Here is a 16,767-nt window from a genome sequence, read left to right as displayed (position 1 = left end):
AAACGATCTCGGGCTAAAAATGATGATGATAAAACATAAAGTTAACTAATTATGTAATTGCAGCAAATATTTCTCACTTTCAAAACTGTGAGAATTCAAAAATGGCAATCAGCAAGGGTAGCTGCGTATAGAAGTCTTGTAAATTCCAAAGGCGATCAGTCATCCCTTTTAATTTCATGTCGCTTAACTGGCGAAAAATTGCCTATGTTGACAACACTGGAAAACGAAGTGTTGCCAGTTGTCAGAAGCCTTGATTTACGTCAGTAAGTGTGCGAAACGCCGTCCAATCAGAATTTTTTTTTCCACAATTCTGCCAACATTTATTTTACATTAGACATTTGTGAACCGCTCAAAAATTCAAAATTTTTAAACTTTTATATTCGAAGTAATATTGCATTTCCATTTGCTCATATTTACTCAACGCAAAAACGAAAGTGTGCCCTCTGTGAGAAATAACTAATTTTTAGTGTATTTATAATTTATTTCCTACAAAGTATCTAATTTACGTTATCTATCTACGTCTTTATACATATTATGTCATGTATAGGTGATTTTAAATATAATTTTCGCCGTCGTTTTAGATAAATAAGCCTCTTCTGAGCTTGGGTCAATATTTTTAACATCTTTATAGTCTGTTATTTGTTCAATACAAATACAATTACCAACATTTTAAATCTAAGTGTACACTTGTCAATTTCTTGTCAAAGTGTGCCACTGAAACACTGAAGTGGTACTAAGAGAGCTGTTGTGGTTTTTACATTTATTGGCATAACGATAGTTAATAAAATGGCAGAACCTTTAACAGAAATACCGCTAAACATCGAGGAAACAGTTAAAGAAGCAGTGAAAAATGTTACGGATAAACCACCAACGAGTATCGAAGGCATTGCGATCGCCTACTTGAGTTTGGTCATTATGGCTGTCTTACCAATATTTTTCGGCTCTTTTCGGTCTGTTAAATACCTGAAAGAGCAAAAGGTGAGTTTCATAACATACTTTTTGTTTAAGATACAATTATAAACTACTTATACTCAAGATGCAATTGTAAGCTTATTCCAATACCTACGTTACACGTCTTGTCATCGTGGCATTACGAGGTAATGCAGTAAATGTAGACATAACAGATTGTGCGGTTATTAAAATTGGTTTTAACTTATCCACTAAATAACTCGTATCATAAAGCAATTGATCTTATTTCATGTCAACATTATAAGCAGCCATTGCGCGCCAGCCTTTCATATCTGAATAGCAATGAAATTAGTAAAAAAATATAATAACATTTCTTGTAGAAGTTGTCCTCCATGAATTGTGACATCAATGGATGACCCCAATTCTGCCATTTCCACTGTTGAACTAAATATACAGGGCAAATCAATCACAAAGACTTTAAAACTGTTTCAGGAATCTGGTGAACGCCATGAGACCATGTCTAATAAGGATGCGCTGATGTTCCCACTGATAGCCTCCTGTGCACTCTTCACACTCTACATTTTCTTCCAGTTCTTCTCCAAGGAATACATCAATCTTCTTCTAACAGGATACTTCTTCTTCCTTGGTGTATTAGCATTGAGCCATCTTCTTAGGTGAGTAATTTAAACCAGTGTCTTTTAACTCAGATAATTTACACCTACTATGGCTTAATTGACTATGGCCTAGTCACCCCTAAATTAGGGTAGACTCCAATCCCCTCAGTGGGGATGTATAGTGAGCTGATGATGATGTAAAATATGAGCTAAGACTTGCTGAAATTATAGCCCTCTATATAACTATAGCAGTTAACTACTAAGTGCCATGTTTTTCAAGTTGAAAGATCAGTGGAATAAAGGACTTGTAGGATAGCTTGTTGTCACATTGTGCAGTGTTGGTAGGATGTAACTGCCTTTACATTTCAGTTGACAAAAATTTAAAAAAAGATTAAATTAATAGATATGTCACTGGAAAATTGTGTATGCTGCATATTTGTAATTTGTGTGACTATTTGTCTTTTTATCTCTAATACAATAAATTGCATATAGAATTCATTCAATGTACAGTTATAAACAGATGATAGACAAAATTTGCCATTGCCCAAAAAAAAAATTATGACAAAACAACAGTTTTGTGGCAAATGTAAAAATACCTAAACACTATTTGCTCATATAACTTGCAAATATCTTGTGTAATTTGTTCAAGTTAGAAATTCAAGGTTTTCATTACATTATAATAATATAAAGTACATTTCAATGTTATTTATTATATTAATCAGTACTAATTATATGCTAATGTAAAATAATAAATAAAAAAAAATGTTATTCAATTTCAACAAAAAAAAAAACGGAATTAATAATAGTTATTCATTATAGTACTTAATTTTTATGCAATAGAAGATTTTCCTTTTTTTTTGTAATTTGTTATTTTTTTTTTAATGAAAAAGACAAGTTTGTTGAGTGAATATACTTACATTTTCAGTACTATTTTCATAAAGTAAGAAGGGGATTTGTTGCATTAAATGTTATAACAATTAGGAATAAGCTTTGATTAGATCAATGAGGAAAAAACAAATTATATCTCTGCTATAGATGGTTTGAAACAGAAAATGTGTAAGAAAAGAGTTTAAAACAACTACAATTGGAAAATTCCTGCCGCCAAGTTCCGTCATCAGACAACATGACAGACTGCCAGGTTCCATCCACACCATCTCAATGGCTGGCAATCCACAACCGTGCAGTTTTCGCGTAGCTTTCTACCGCGTACCGCCGTGTTGTGGAATGGTCTGACTTCGGCGCTATTTCTAAACAACTATGACTTAGGGTCCTTCAAGTAGCAAGCATATCACCATCTCAAAGGTCGGCAACGCATCTGCGATTCCTCTGGTATTGCAGATGTCCATGGGCATTGATGAACACCTTGGTGTTCCCGCTGCTCGTTTGCCCCCTTCTCTTATAAAAAAAAAAGAAAAAAAGGCTCATAGACATATCTAGAGGTATATATATAAGAAAGTCGTGTTAGTTACACTATTTATAACTCAAGAACGGCTGAATCGATTTGACTGAAAATTGGTGGGCAGGTAGCTTAGAACCAGGAAACGGACATAGGATAATTTTTACCCCGTTTTCTATTTTTTATTCCGCGCGGACGGTGTCGCGGGTAAAAGCTAGTATGTAATATTAGTACATATAGTGTCAACACTTCTTAAAAAAGTGTGGGATTATTGTCTCTTACTTTGAATAATAACTGATTTGCATTGGTTTCAGCCCTATTATAGCGCTGGTTGTTCCCGCATCGATTCCTAACATGCCGTACCATGTGCATTTCACGCGAGGCGATGGAGACGCGCGCACCGACATCGTCAACTACAAGTTCACTTCTTATGATGTCATCTGTCTGCTCATCTCACTCTGCCTCGGCGCCTGGTATCTGCTCAAGAAGGTGAGAAAAAAATTATAAGACATATTTGATCTGTTTAAAAATTAAATAAGCCTTTAGAACTGGAAAATAATGGGAAAGACACAGGCAAGGAAGAAAATTAAGTCATTTGGTTGCCAATTTTCTTTTTGTCAATATGGTTTCAACTTTAGTGATAGTCTATATGTGAAGTCAACCAACCCGCCCTTGGCCAGCGTGGTTGACTATGACCTAGTCACCCCTAACTTGGGGTAGGCTCCGAGCCCCTCGGTGGGGACTTATAGTGAGCTGATGATGATGATAATAGTTGATCTTGAAATATTATGTAATTTCCAAAACCAATCTAAAACATTGATAGCTTTTAAAAAAGCCTTTAACATAAAGTTGTATTCATAAATATCAAGTTTAGGTTTTCTTTTTTTTCACAAAATATACAATTACATGACTGAGATCTTGGAATGGTTTAATATTGTCATGATTGTATCATCAGCACTGGATCGCCAACAACCTGTTCGGCATTGCGTTCGCGATCAACGGAGTGGAGCTGCTGCATCTGAACAATGTGGTGACAGGTTGCATCCTGCTCAGCGGACTCTTCCTCTATGATATTTTCTGGGTGTTCGGCACCAATGTTATGGTGACCGTTGCCAAGTCATTCGAAGCGCCAATCAAACGTGAGTTGCTTTGAATATACTTTTAATTTAAGATCATCTGCAATTTTAGATGTTTTTAGCGCATAAATAAATTATGTCAAAACAATTATTTTATAACTATTTGTTAATTAATTATGTTGTAAAATAGTAAAAAAATCTGACTACCAATCTGACAATTTAGAATATGAATTCAAGGACACATAAGCATATGTGTCACCAACATTTAATTGACAGAGGAGGGTATGCACACAAACAGGATATTACCCGTTCTTATGTGTCTCCTACTTTGCCAAATTCCTCTACCCTTCCTGAGGACTGAATAATGTATATTGACTTGTGTTAGTTACACTATTTATAACTCAAGAAGTTCGACCGACTGATTTAGCTGAAAATTGATGGGGAGGTAGCTTAGAACTAGGAGACGTTCATAGGAACTTTTTATCTTGTGTGCTTTTTTTTATTCCGCGCGGACGGAGTCGCGGGTAAAAGCTAGTAATGTATAAATGTTTGTTCAGTGGTGTTCCCACAAGACCTGCTGGTGAACGGTCTGAGCGCGAGCAACTTCGCGATGCTGGGTCTGGGCGACATCGTGGTGCCCGGCATCTTCATAGCGCTGCTGCTGCGCTTCGACAAGTCGCTGCGGCGCGGCTCCGAGCTCTACTTCCGCGCTACATTCCTCGCCTACGTAGCTGGTCTTCTCGCCACCATCCTCGTGATGCACGTGTGGCGACACGCCCAGCCCGCCCTGCTCTACCTGGTGCCCGCCTGTCTCGCCACTCCGCTCACACTTGCCCTACTCAAGGGGGACATCAATGCACTCTTCAAGTCAGTACATTTAGGAGATTTTAATTTCCTACTCATTTTGATGACGTCATTAGATTAGACGCTAAATATAATTAGGTCAAATTTGCCCCCAAAACTACAAATTTTATCTTGCAAATATATTTAAAAGAAAATGGAGTAAGTAGACTATTTATAACTTAAAAATGGTTGAAGCAATTCGGCTGAAAATTGGTGGATAGTAGCTAGTTAGCTACACCGCATTCCGGCACCACACTCATCAGACGAAACGCAGAATTACTTCCACTTCACGCCAGTAGTCTGTGTGGTCGTGGTATTTCACCGGGCGAGCCGGCCAATTCGTGCAACAGATGTTGTTGTTGCTGGCGTCTACCACTGTTAGGAATTGTCCTCAATGGACTCCTAAACCACTTAACCGATTATAATAAAATTCACACACCATGTGCAGTTCGATCCAACTTGAGAGATAGGATAGTTTAAATCTCAAATTATAGTCGCAATTTTAATTTATTGCTAATTATTTGTCTGTTATTATTTGACAGTCACAATTATCTGTTAACTCCAAATGATTCTAACAGATGTCGATACCTTTCGACTGGGTTGAGTAAGTAATCAATAGATGGCGCTGCTATGGTAAATCTACGAACGTGTCATAAGCTTATTAACTGCGCGGACGGAGTCGCGCGCGACAGCTAGTATAATTATAAATGCAATTTACAGCTACGAGGATCAGACGGCGGTGACGGAGACGGCGGAGGGTGACAAGTCAAAGAAGACTGAGTAGAGAGGCGCGCGGCCGCCGAGCACAAACACCCGCACACCAAGTACATACATATATATAAATATAGACAAACTTACTTATTATGAGACCATTGGAACTGTATTTGATTGAATTTGGTGAGTGATGAAAATTTGTGCGAACTTTGAACTTCCATATTTCATTATCTTCCATTTTATGTTCGAAGAAGTTACAATAAAATATTTTTTTTAAAAAATCGATTTAAAAAAATATGTGTTCAACATATTTTTTTATATGTAATTAAATATGTGCATAATATATGTATTAATTATTTATTTACTTTTTAAATTGTTTTCCTTTTTCAGAGTTTTTTTTTTATTTTGTCAAACAAATCATTGTATATATTGTATTTTGTTTAGCTTCATGTGACTCTTAGCTGATTAAGTTTTATATTTTTGTTAGCTTTACCTTGAATGTTACCAAACTCTCTCTCTATACATTTCAATAGCAAATCTTTTATTTTATACTGTCTCATATAGTTATCTTCGCGTCTAGATGTCACAAGAATTTATTCAACAGGGCAGGCGAACTTTAATCGGTGTACGACTTATACTTAATAAATGTATGAAAACTATTTTTTGTTTCATTTATTTGATGGGTTTTGTACAAAATGTGAAGATAAATAAAGAGTATGTTTGATTAATGCCTTTCTTTTCATGAGAAAAAAATTGTTTCTAAATAGGTTATGTTAGTGGCATTTAATAATTTGTGGCGACGTATCGCTCTATCATTCTGTATGATTTCATTTTTTACGTATCTTGATTACACAAGCAATATAATATTGTGTTGTGGTTTGATAATTTAAAATTTAGTACGTTTGCATTAAAATTACCTTTTCTCTTGTAAAGCGCCATCTAGTGGCCTGATAGGTTTTAAAGAATTAAGTTTGTTTTTATATAAATAGATGTCGCATTTGTGGAACCCAAATGGCCATTTTTGAGATCCAATTTCCTTATTTATTTAATTAAATTTTACTAGTAATAATAATAATACAGAGTTATAGCGTGAAATTAAAATCTTGAAACAAAATTTCACAAACAACTATTATTTTGACTATTCCAATTTGTTGTGACGAGTTAAGTCACCGCTAGATGTCGTGACAAGCAATTGTTAAATATCAAAATCACGATGTAGAAAATTGTCCCACTGTAATGAGTTGTGCGGGTTTGCCAAACTCCAGCAAGACCTTACTTCATAGGATCATTTCTACAGTAAGTTCTTCACGAGACCTTCACAACATGTGAGATCGTACCAACCACGTTGATGAGACGTGGCGCGGCGCCCTGAGCGTGAGGCGGGCGGCAGCAGCTCGCTGCCAGCCCTCGATGATCGTTCGCTCTCCGCGCAAGCGGGGAGTGTGGGGCGTTGTCGCTGTCTGAGTGGTTTTTTTCAACTTTATATAACTTGACTAGTAAATTACCGTTGATCGATGTAGTAGCCGACTTTGCGATTTATGGCAAACAAGGATACTCGATTAAAATTGGAGACGCAAAATTCTAAACGGCGACCTATAAGCTACTTGAAAAACCAGGCAATAGCCCAAACTGATCGCAATACATCGATTTTTTACAGAAATTGAATGGGGAATGTAAATTGGAAAAAAATTAATGGAATTTAAGTATTACTGTACACGACTCTGGCACCTACATATAGTCGCATGTTGTATCGTATTTTGCTATGGCTATGCCCTTACAGGATGTTACATGTAAGTTCTTATAACAATATAATTGTAACATCAAAGAAATGAATGAATGGGATGACATCCCCATCACGACTATCTTTAGAGTGGTAGTGGTATTTCGCCGTTTGAGCCAGCCAGTTCAGACCAAACAGATATTGCTTTTTCTACGACTGTTAATTAAAGCACTAGTAGTTGTCCATAATTTTGACATCAAAAGAGTTGTGAATACTTAAATATTGTTACTGCTTTTTATAAAAGAAAACAAAGCCCAAGCTTAAGACGAAATTTACAACGAATTAATAAAACTAAATTTTTAACTTTTAAAGTCGTATTTTTAAAAGGATTTAATTGTGTAGACATTGTACACATTATAAACAACGTATTTAAATTAAAAATATCCCATTTCGTTCGAATCTAAGGTATATAAGGATATATAAATCAAACAATTAAAGTTCTCATATAAATTATTATTTATAAAAATCTTATATAGTGAGTAACAATAAATAACATTAACACTAATAAAAAACATCAGTACAGTTTATTTTTTAGCCGACTTCAAAAAGAAGGAGGTTATCAATTCGACTGTTTTTTTTTAATGTACCGTATTAGCGTACATTCACACCGTGTGATATTGTGTACGTAACCTTAAACCATAAATATGTATCAACACAATGCTTTCTTATAAGTACTTAATTATTTATTGGTAAACATTTCGCAAGACTACGCATAATGTTTCAATAATTATGCTTTGTCAAAAATTTGCGCCGGACGCTAGTCACGGTATAAAAGGGTTGACGTATATTTAAATTTAAATGTATTTGAAACACTTATGCCCGAATACTGAAACGTCACTTAAATATGTAAGAGCGTCTTAAATTATAAGACCACGCTTAAACTTCAATATGCAATTTTCGTAAGTCAGTTAAAGACGCATCTCAACTTTGATGCCAATCAAATCGTACCATGCTTAAAGACCACTCAAATCACATTTCTTATACTGGATCGTCACTCAACGACATTTTGCTGTCAAAAGAACTGTCATGTCGACTTAAGTACGCCAACAATTTAAGAGTGGTCGCGAGCTATCTTAAAAGTAAAAATCTAAGGTGTTAACATGTCTGCTTCATCATTATCATCGCTTTCGGACAAATAAAATTCTCATGTCACAATGTTCGTTCCCGTACTCCTCCGAAATGGCTTGACCGATTCTCATGAAATTTTGTGAGCATATTCAGTAGGTCTGAGAATCGGCCAAAATCTATTATTCATACCCCTATAAAGATTTTTTTAACTGCGCACGAACGGAGTCGCGGGCGACAGCTAGTATTTATATAAAAATGCCGACTGAACGAGAATATATCGAAATCGCAAATAGGTTTGTAGCGACATCTGTCTGCGCCCGCTTAAACTGCTTAAAAAGTGTCTTGATGATATTATGATTTATTAAAATTTTATTAATTTAAACTTGTCAAAACATAACGCCAGATGCTTTCCATTCTACAAAAGTATGGTCAAATTTTTTATTTTTTTTTATTTAAAAATACTTTAAACAGAAAGGATATTTTTTAACAACCTTCTTTGATTTTTGATTATTTAGTATTTTTATTTTAAATTTCTTTACTATTTGGGAATGAACACGTCTTACAACTATAGGTTGTCCAAGCCATGCTGCGTGAAACGGATACGTAAAGTGAATTTTAAGAAAACGTAATCGAGAACAAGTATTTTTATACACTCTTTGACCGAAAACAAAGGATGTTGCCATGACGTAAAAATAATACGTCTACTTACGGAATCACGCGCTTACATGTCTTGATTTGCGTTTGTGTATACCACTTAAATTTTGACGTCTGTTAAATTTTAAGCAATGCTTACGAAAGGAGATATTTAAGTAACGTTTCAGTATTCGGGCATAAGTTTTTACGAAAGCATATGAATGCAGAATTAAACATTCTGCCAATGAGGTGGCATACTGGCCAACAAGACCTTTGCCTTTTTTGTTTTAAACACTTATTTGGCACATGTCATCTGTCACATTCTCTTAGAAAAATAGAGATAACGATAAACAGTATCACTGTAATCGGAACAAACAGTGACAATAAAAAAAATTACTTTAATTATATAAAGTTCAAGCTTGTATACATCTATAGTTGAAAATAGGAATATATTAAATGAGATTAAATAGTCCTATTATTAATTGGTACATACTTATTTAATGTAAAGTCATACCGTCTGCAGATTGGAGGAGTATTTATGCAACCAGATCTGTCCGCGCGGGATAAAAAAAGACAAAATAAGTAGTCTATAACTAATAGCACTTTTCCAGATTATGTTCTACATCTGTATCAAATTTCATCAAGATCCATTGAGTCGTTCCGGAGATATCTTCAAACATCCATCCATCTAAACTTTCGCATTTATAATACTAGCTTTTACCCGCGACTCTGTCCGCGCGGAATAAAAAAAAGCACACAAGATAAAAAAAGTTCCTATGTCCATCTCCTAGTTCTAAGCTAACTCCCCATCAATTTTCAGCTAAATCAGTTCGACCGATCTTGAGTTATAAATAGTGTAACTAACACGACTTTCTTTTATATATATAGATTAGTAAGATATTATCATACCACTGGGTATCAATCTTCAAAGTATACGTACATAAAGTATAGATAACATATGTAATTTCACTTATCTTTTTAAAACTTAGAAAGATTTTCTTTAGAAATTTCAACAGTGAAAATCAACTTTAAGTCCAACATTTCATTCCAACTTCTTGCATATTGTATTATTAAAGTGGTACATTTTTGTTGATAAGTCCAAGTCCAACACATTCAATAATATTCGCTTCTCCTTCATCTTTTATTGTGAATTTCACCTGGAATTGTAAAAAAAAACATATTCAATAAAAAAAATTTACATCAATTTAATTTAGAACTTTAAAAGATAATAGATATTTCTAAATATAATGCATTTAAAATAAAAATGTGAGCACCAATTACTTAGATTTGCAAAAAGATTACAAAATTTCAATAAATTATTCATTGAACTCGGAGATTTAATAACGATTTTATATAGTACTAGCTGTGGCCCGCGACTCCGTCCGCGCGCAGTTAAAAAAAAAAAGAAAAATGTTGTCCGATTCTCAGACCTACTGAATATGCTCACAAAATTTCATGAGAATCGGTCAAGCCGTTTCGGAGGAGTTTAACCACAAACACCGCGACACGAGAATTTTATATATTAGATGTTTTATAGAACCTATTTTTTTTATCTAATAGCTATGACGTCACGAAATAGTTATACAGACCTTTGCAATGAGTTCTGCTATGTATATAGCAGTGCGGGTGTGCAGAGTGACCTCTCCACATTTGACTGCGGACCTACCTTCACTCAGCAACATGTAAATTATCATCTGGTCCTAGAATTATTAAACAAAACAGGCATTAATTTTTTTTTTAGAACTGTTACAAGAAATTTCTACTCTGCTGTACATAAAAATTACAGATAAGAAATATTATTTTTAATTTCTTCTTTTTTTGTTTCATTGGTTTTTAAATTAATTAATTATTATATATATGTAAGAATATTTTTTTTAATATAATGTACTAACTTGAGCATGTTTGTCAAGACAGGCGCCGCAGCGCAGGGCCGCGGTGACGTCGGCTGCGGCGCATCGGCCCAGCGCGTAGGGCTCCGCCCCACGCCGTCCCAACGCGTCACCACCCAACACACAACCAGTACTAGTCTCGCAAGCAAGACTACAACAAAACATACATTATTAAATTATAATAATATATTACAAAAAAATTATGTTACTCGATGGTATAGACAAACCGTGAATTTTGAAATCTAGATTAAGCATGGTTTTCGGACAGTTCGATCAAACAACTTGTCAGAGTGCGGGAATACTCACACAATACCGTTGCAGTTGTCGGGTGCCATGTTTTGGTCTTCCTTGTATGTTTGTATATTGACATTGGGTAAGTTAGTCAGCTCCGAACGCGCACCGTCAGACATTTGATAAGCCATCTGATTTTGACAAATAAATAAAGAAATTAAACATAGCCAAAAAAATACATTACACAAGGTAGATCGTAAAATTTACATTTTCCTCACGCATTTTAAATGTCTATTTTTTGAAAAAAAAAAAACAGTTACTAACACAAGAATTACAATACTGTTATTTCACAGTAAGGAGGTTAATATTTAACATATCAAATATAATTCAAAGATATACCTTAATAGGCAACCTGCCTGCAACAAAGCTCCAGCCCTGTACACATTTAACAACTCCCTGATCAGTCATATCAACACCGTGCAGCTGCCGCACTGGCTTGATATCAAATGTCACATGACCTCCACCACGGGGGAAATAACTGTAATATAGAAATGAGAGAAAGTAATAAAAAATATGTAGAGTAATTTTTACATTTAACCAATATATACATTGCAAAAATTAAAAAAAAAACTGAGTATTATAGTTTACAGGTAGCGGCTCTTAGCCGTAGGCCTCCCAAGTAGGGTTGGCGACAGGCAGGCTGCCGGCCGTAAAAACTAAAGCCAACACTTTAAGGTTTTATAACCTTGTGTGCCGACCCCACGTGAGTGGGAAAAGGCCAGGGAGATGATGATGAGGTAGCGGCTCTTAACTTCTTGCAAGTGGGCTGCCCAAAACACAATGTTAGTAGGTGTATTGGAGCATAGCGGGATGTGGGGAGAGGGCACTGTGCAGTAAGACTTTGGTCAAGATATTTGAATAGGATAATACATCGATCACAAACTCAATCTAATATATAAAATTCTCATGTCACAGTTTACGTTCCCGTACTCCTCCGAAACGGCTTGACCGATTCTCATGAAATTGTGTGAGCATATTCAGTAGGTCTGAGAATCGGCCAACATCTATTTTTCATAACCCCCCCCCCCATTTAGTTTTTTTTAACTGCGCGCGGACGGAGTTGCGTGCGACAGCTAGTATATTTAAAAAAATGAAATGGATTGTCATATCAAAGAAATTGTATTAAAACTTACCCCCTTCTATGTATCTTCCAGGAAAAGTCCACTTTGAACTTTAGTAGCAGTGGTCGTAGGACCACACACATGTAGTCAATCTGAGGTGCCATATCTGCGTTGGTGCCACCTTTAAGATCCAGTGTGACGGGCCCATCTGCCATTAATGCACAGGGTAATGCCACTTGGAGAAGTAAACTGATAGATCTGTAAATATTTTACAAATAATAAAAAATTTATAATCTATGTCACCTGCACCTTTATCTGCATGGAATAAAAAAAGTTGTGTAAACTAGCTAATGCGCTAATCTAGATTGCAATCTCTATTGCATATTTCATTCAGATCTGTTTAGCCTTTCTAGAGTTAAGTAAGAATAAAAATTCATCCAAACTTTTGCATTTTTAATATTAGTAAAAGAAAAGTATATTGTACATCAACTCTTTACCCTGCTGTCTGTGTGTCAGCGACGTAATGGCCTCCTCGTAGCTTGCCAGGGATGAACTCAACATCTGTAGACCCAATGCTGGCACCTTTGAGTTTGGCTCTACACATTTCTGCTACCAACTGAATACCTAAATAAATAAATATCTTAAAAAGACTGCATTTCATTTAAGTTTAAATTAGGAATAACATCAAACTTTTAAATGTTTTAAATATCTGGGAGTTATAGCTTTAATAATGATTACAAAAAATTTATTAAAATGGAATCTTGATAAATAGTTTAATGGAAAGAAATAAATTAGCGTAAATTTAGGATGAGAACTCTACACTAAGGGAATCGCCAATTCACTATGTAGACATTAAACAAATAACCTTTCAAATGTTGAGCAGCTAAGCCGGGTTTACTTCGCTTTGCTCTTATGTTCATTACCCGTACTGGTATTCCTAGGATAGCACTAAGTGATATAGAGTTTCGTAGGATTTGTCCGCCCTGGAATATAAAATCGTAATTAGAAAAAAGTATTTGTATTTGCCAGTAAATTATTGCACAATTATTTTATTTTACCTACCCCTTCTAAAACACTCCCATCAATCTCCATACATTGTGACATGGTGAAAATATATTAACTTCTTTTATTTAATTTTTTTTATTTAGTTTTAGTTAGCGGTAAGTGAGAGTAAAATAAATTTAATTACTAGTAATTAGTAAATACTTGAATTGAATTTGCCATTTCAAATCTGACAACTGAAAACCATTGACAAATACTTAACTTTGACAAATTTGTAGCAGTCTGACAGATCCGTCAAAGAGATCTGTTGGTGGTAATTTGCTATTTTACAAATTTTTTATAATAAAACAGGATATCTTTCTGTTACATAAAAATTATAAAAACGGAAAAAGGTTTAAAAGACGAGTAAAAATAAGATCTTAATATCCATCAATCTATTTTGAAAATGATCATTTTAAATAAATTTGCTAATTCATTAAGACTCAAACTAATAATGGAGAAAAATTAACAGTCACGAACTTCAACAGCCGCATTTAACTCTGAACGAAGGAAAAACTTCTAAGCAATGACTTATCCATTTATAGATAATAGACATCAGTTTCAAAAACGCAAAATTCATCAATCGTTAACAAAACGTCAGTTTTGGTTTTGACGTATTGAGCACCGCGCAAAATGTCAATACTTGTTTTGTTAAGTTTATTTTGTGAAATGGAGATTAATTTCTTAATTTAATATTTGTGAATATAATTTGTGAGGCCTTATTTTATTATTGTGTTGAGCAAGTAGCTGCTGTGTGATACAATTTTAATGAATTATTAATAAAGGTGATTATATTTTGCTGCATTGACAAAGATGCAGCGAAAGCCAGGCTTCCCCGTGGCCAATTGCAGTATTAAAATGGTAATGAAGTTTTTAATGCCTTTTGTAACATTCACTCTAGATTTTTATCGAAGATTTCTGTATGGTGAAAAAGGTGGTAAATTTTTAAAAATCAATAAATGAGGTTGTCATTACTATCATCAAAAAATTTTATTTTTCAAAAGTATGGTAAAAGGTGCTGTATGTTTTACTATGCTAGTTTATACTAGTTAGAAAGTAAGATAGAAGCAAGTATTAATTAAAATAATATGCTACTTTATTTGCATGAAGATAATATTTAAAAAGACCAAAAACCCTTTAGGTTTTTAAACCAGATTCATTTCACAATAGATTGAGTTTTGTTGAATCTAAAATGTTAGATAGTTTTTCTGTCTCTCTGTTATAAGCGTATTCAAATCTTTTAATTATAATACAGCCAGATGCAAGCACGCCTGAGATCAGTACTGGTGAGGAGGACTGGGAACCCCCACAGCGACGGCAGCAGCTGATCAACTTTGGTCACTCCCAGTGGGGCTTCAACAACTGGAGCTGGTCTGTCAGCAAGCAAGATCTTGGTATGTAATCAGTAATTAGTTAAAAAAGAAAATTATAGTTATATGTGCAAGGAAAGTTGAAACAAATTTTTATTAGAATGTAATAAATTATTCAATTCTGCATATTTTTCAGCATATTTTAACATATTAATAATTTCAATCCCACTACAATGATAAAATTTAATGACTATATGTTCGGATGCCCTTTTAGATTTCGTGGATTGTGTGGGAAACAAGTGTACAGCTGGTGTGGCAGCATTTGTGTTGGTGACAGTGAAGAGTTTTGACATACACAGGGAGAATGTTGGCTATGCTACTGCACTTGGCCCTAGCAAGGGCTCTGCTATACATAGAGCTAGAAAGGTAATTACAACAGCTTTATTTATATGCCATGAGATATAAAATTTTTGATGTTTTAAAAACTATAAAATTGTAATATTATTATTATTTACAGTGTGCAGTTACAAATGCATTGCGAGAAACCCTGTTGAGTTTTGGCGGGAGTGTAGCCACAGAGCTGACGGAGCTCCTCGAAACAAACAAAGTGGAAGCCGCTCCGCCACCCCCGGAGCCGGTCAAAGAGAACAACCAGAATGTAGCCAACAAGCAGGAGCCCAAAAACAGCCCCCTCAATAAAAATATACGAAAGGACTCTTCGGATAGCAGTGCCTCATTGAACCGACCCGTCGTCCCTCCGGCAATCAAGAATGCAGTGCTGACTCCCGCGCCGCCTGTCGCCAAGGCGCACCCCATGCCCGCCAACCTGCCGCCCGCCGCTAATGTGCCTCGAGCGCCGCGACCCCCCGCCCCGCACCCACCGCCGCAGCATGCGCAGCACCCGCAGCACCCGCAGCACCCGCAACACCCGCAGCACGCACACATGCGCCCAAACTCCAACGTAAGTTTCGTCCTGCCCGTGATGAGTGGTGTCGTGCCCCCCCTCTACCCGCCGCCGCGTCTGGCGCCCCCCCACGTCGGTCCGCCTCATATATTCCCCAACGCGTACTACGAGTACTCGGCCGGCCCGTGGCACTTTACCTACGAGAGCTTCGACCGACATCACAGCAATGTCAACTTGAATTTCAACATACCCCCAAAAAACCTCGTGGTCAATTCCCGGTCCGGTTCAGAATGTAAGAACGCATGTGTGCGGCCGGCCGGGCTGGAGGGCGAGCCGGTGCAGTACGGCCCTCCGCAGAGCCAGGGCTGCTGGATAAAGCCCACCATCTTCTATGATGGCTTCTGGACGGAGCAGAAAGTGAAAAAATGGGTGGCCGAGCAGGTCGAGAAGCAGTTCCCTGACGAAAGTTTCCACAAGGCGCACTCCCCCAGCGCCGGGCAGGACGCTACGCCGCCTAAATCTTAATTATGTTAAGCGTCTCATTCCTTACATGATGTATTCAGTAGTTTGATGTGTAAAATATCTCTTGAATGTGGTGTTAGATGAAAGTAAGCGACATAGATTTCAATTATCTAAGGATTACAACATTTAACTTCGTATTGACTGCATTTTCTATCACTTCACTTAGTGAGGGGACTGAATGACAGACATGTAAACACTTGAGCGATATGTTTGACAAATGAATAATAATTGAATTATTTAATAATTTAGGAAAGCTTTCGGAATTTTATCAAAACCAGCGTACTCTGACGTACGTCTTATTGCGGTAGATGAGTGAAAATGAATTCTTACAAACCATAAAGACTCTATGTCTTTGATAATGTGTTTATCAATGAGTTGATATGTTGTTTAAATATTGACTTGAAACCGTTCCAAAAAACTTATACATATCTTTATATCGGTTTTAAAATTTGAAATGATAATGTGTGTTTAATTTACGTAAATATTATAACACAGAAGTTCTGGAATCTTCGGTGATTTAATTTTTCTTGCCATATGACATGAGTCATGGTTTTTAATGAGTATTTGAGGTGTCCGACGCTAATAATGGCAACCCTAAAGTGAAGGATGGTAGAAAAGAAAGTTGATTTTGAAAGGTGACGAGAATGAATTTACCAAGTGCCCCAATATCTCGAAACACTGCCAACTTACGGAGAAAACCTCCGAAAAATTATGAC

General features: G+C 35.9%; 3 protein-coding genes and 1 non-coding gene across 4 annotated transcripts; 3 read left to right on the top strand and 1 right to left on the bottom strand.

Annotated features, from left to right (window-relative positions):
- The first annotated feature begins 672 nt into the window (after window positions 1-672).
- LOC106715800 (minor histocompatibility antigen H13) lies at window positions 673-5,786 on the top strand. The gene is made up of 6 exons (XM_045681526.1): window positions 673-978; window positions 1,402-1,583; window positions 3,234-3,408; window positions 3,875-4,058; window positions 4,553-4,862; window positions 5,559-5,786. Exons 1-6 carry the CDS (start codon window positions 787-789, stop codon window positions 5,620-5,622), a joined length of 1,107 nt encoding a protein of 368 aa, XP_045537482.1. The 5' UTR covers window positions 673-786; the 3' UTR covers window positions 5,623-5,786.
- A 1,032-nt stretch (window positions 5,787-6,818) lies between these two features.
- Window positions 6,819-7,021, top strand: LOC123721826. The gene has a single exon (XR_006756318.1). It is a non-coding gene; the product is annotated as a small nucleolar RNA U3 (small nucleolar RNA).
- A 3,054-nt stretch (window positions 7,022-10,075) lies between these two features.
- LOC106715790 (RNA 3'-terminal phosphate cyclase) lies at window positions 10,076-13,523 on the bottom strand. The gene is made up of 9 exons (XM_014509145.2): window positions 13,337-13,523; window positions 13,140-13,257; window positions 12,772-12,898; window positions 12,347-12,532; window positions 11,553-11,691; window positions 11,229-11,344; window positions 10,926-11,073; window positions 10,623-10,733; window positions 10,076-10,190 (listed from the first exon to the last, which is right to left on the bottom strand). The coding sequence occupies exons 1-9, from the start codon at window positions 13,376-13,378 to the stop codon at window positions 10,104-10,106; spliced, it is 1,074 nt and encodes a 357-aa protein (XP_014364631.2). The 5' UTR covers window positions 13,379-13,523; the 3' UTR covers window positions 10,076-10,103.
- Window positions 13,524-13,936: 413 nt separating this feature from the next.
- Window positions 13,937-16,239, top strand: LOC106715840 (DNA repair and recombination protein radC). The gene is made up of 4 exons (XM_045681477.1): window positions 13,937-14,176; window positions 14,571-14,709; window positions 14,900-15,051; window positions 15,143-16,239. Exons 1-4 carry the CDS (start codon window positions 14,129-14,131, stop codon window positions 16,052-16,054), a joined length of 1,251 nt encoding a protein of 416 aa, XP_045537433.1. The 5' UTR covers window positions 13,937-14,128; the 3' UTR covers window positions 16,055-16,239.
- Window positions 16,240-16,767: the final 528 nt, after the last annotated feature.

This window comes from Papilio machaon, chromosome 16 (assembly GCF_912999745.1).
Source record: "Papilio machaon chromosome 16, ilPapMach1.1, whole genome shotgun sequence".
In the NCBI taxonomy this organism is placed as follows: Eukaryota; Metazoa; Arthropoda; class Insecta; order Lepidoptera; family Papilionidae; genus Papilio; species Papilio machaon.
The sequence above is the reverse complement of the archived record's forward strand: the minus strand, read 5'-3'. Positions and strand labels throughout refer to the sequence as shown.

Coding starts and splice junctions, on each gene's coding strand:
- LOC106715840 (XM_045681477.1), top strand. CDS start 14,129: ATGCAGCGAAAGCCAGGCTTCCCCGTGGCCAATTGCAGTATTAAAATG. Junction 14,177..14,570: donor CCAATTGCAGTATTAAAATG/GTAATGAAGTTT, acceptor ATTATAATACAG/CCAGATGCAAGCACGCCTGA. Junction 14,710..14,899: donor TGTCAGCAAGCAAGATCTTG/GTATGTAATCAG, acceptor ATGCCCTTTTAG/ATTTCGTGGATTGTGTGGGA.
- LOC106715790 (XM_014509145.2), bottom strand. CDS start 13,378: ATGTCACAATGTATGGAGATTGATGGGAGTGTTTTAGAAGGG. Junction 11,345..11,552: donor CAGGCAGGTTGCCTATTAAG/GTATATCTTTGA, acceptor TGTCAAAATCAG/ATGGCTTATCAAATGTCTGA. Junction 10,191..10,622: donor TAGCAGAACTCATTGCAAAG/GTCTGTATAACT, acceptor TTACAATTCCAG/GTGAAATTCACAATAAAAGA.
- LOC106715800 (XM_045681526.1), top strand. CDS start 787: ATGGCAGAACCTTTAACAGAAATACCGCTAAACATCGAGGAAACAGTT. Junction 1,584..3,233: donor GCATTGAGCCATCTTCTTAG/GTGAGTAATTTA, acceptor CATTGGTTTCAG/CCCTATTATAGCGCTGGTTG. Junction 4,863..5,558: donor GACATCAATGCACTCTTCAA/GTCAGTACATTT, acceptor TGCAATTTACAG/CTACGAGGATCAGACGGCGG.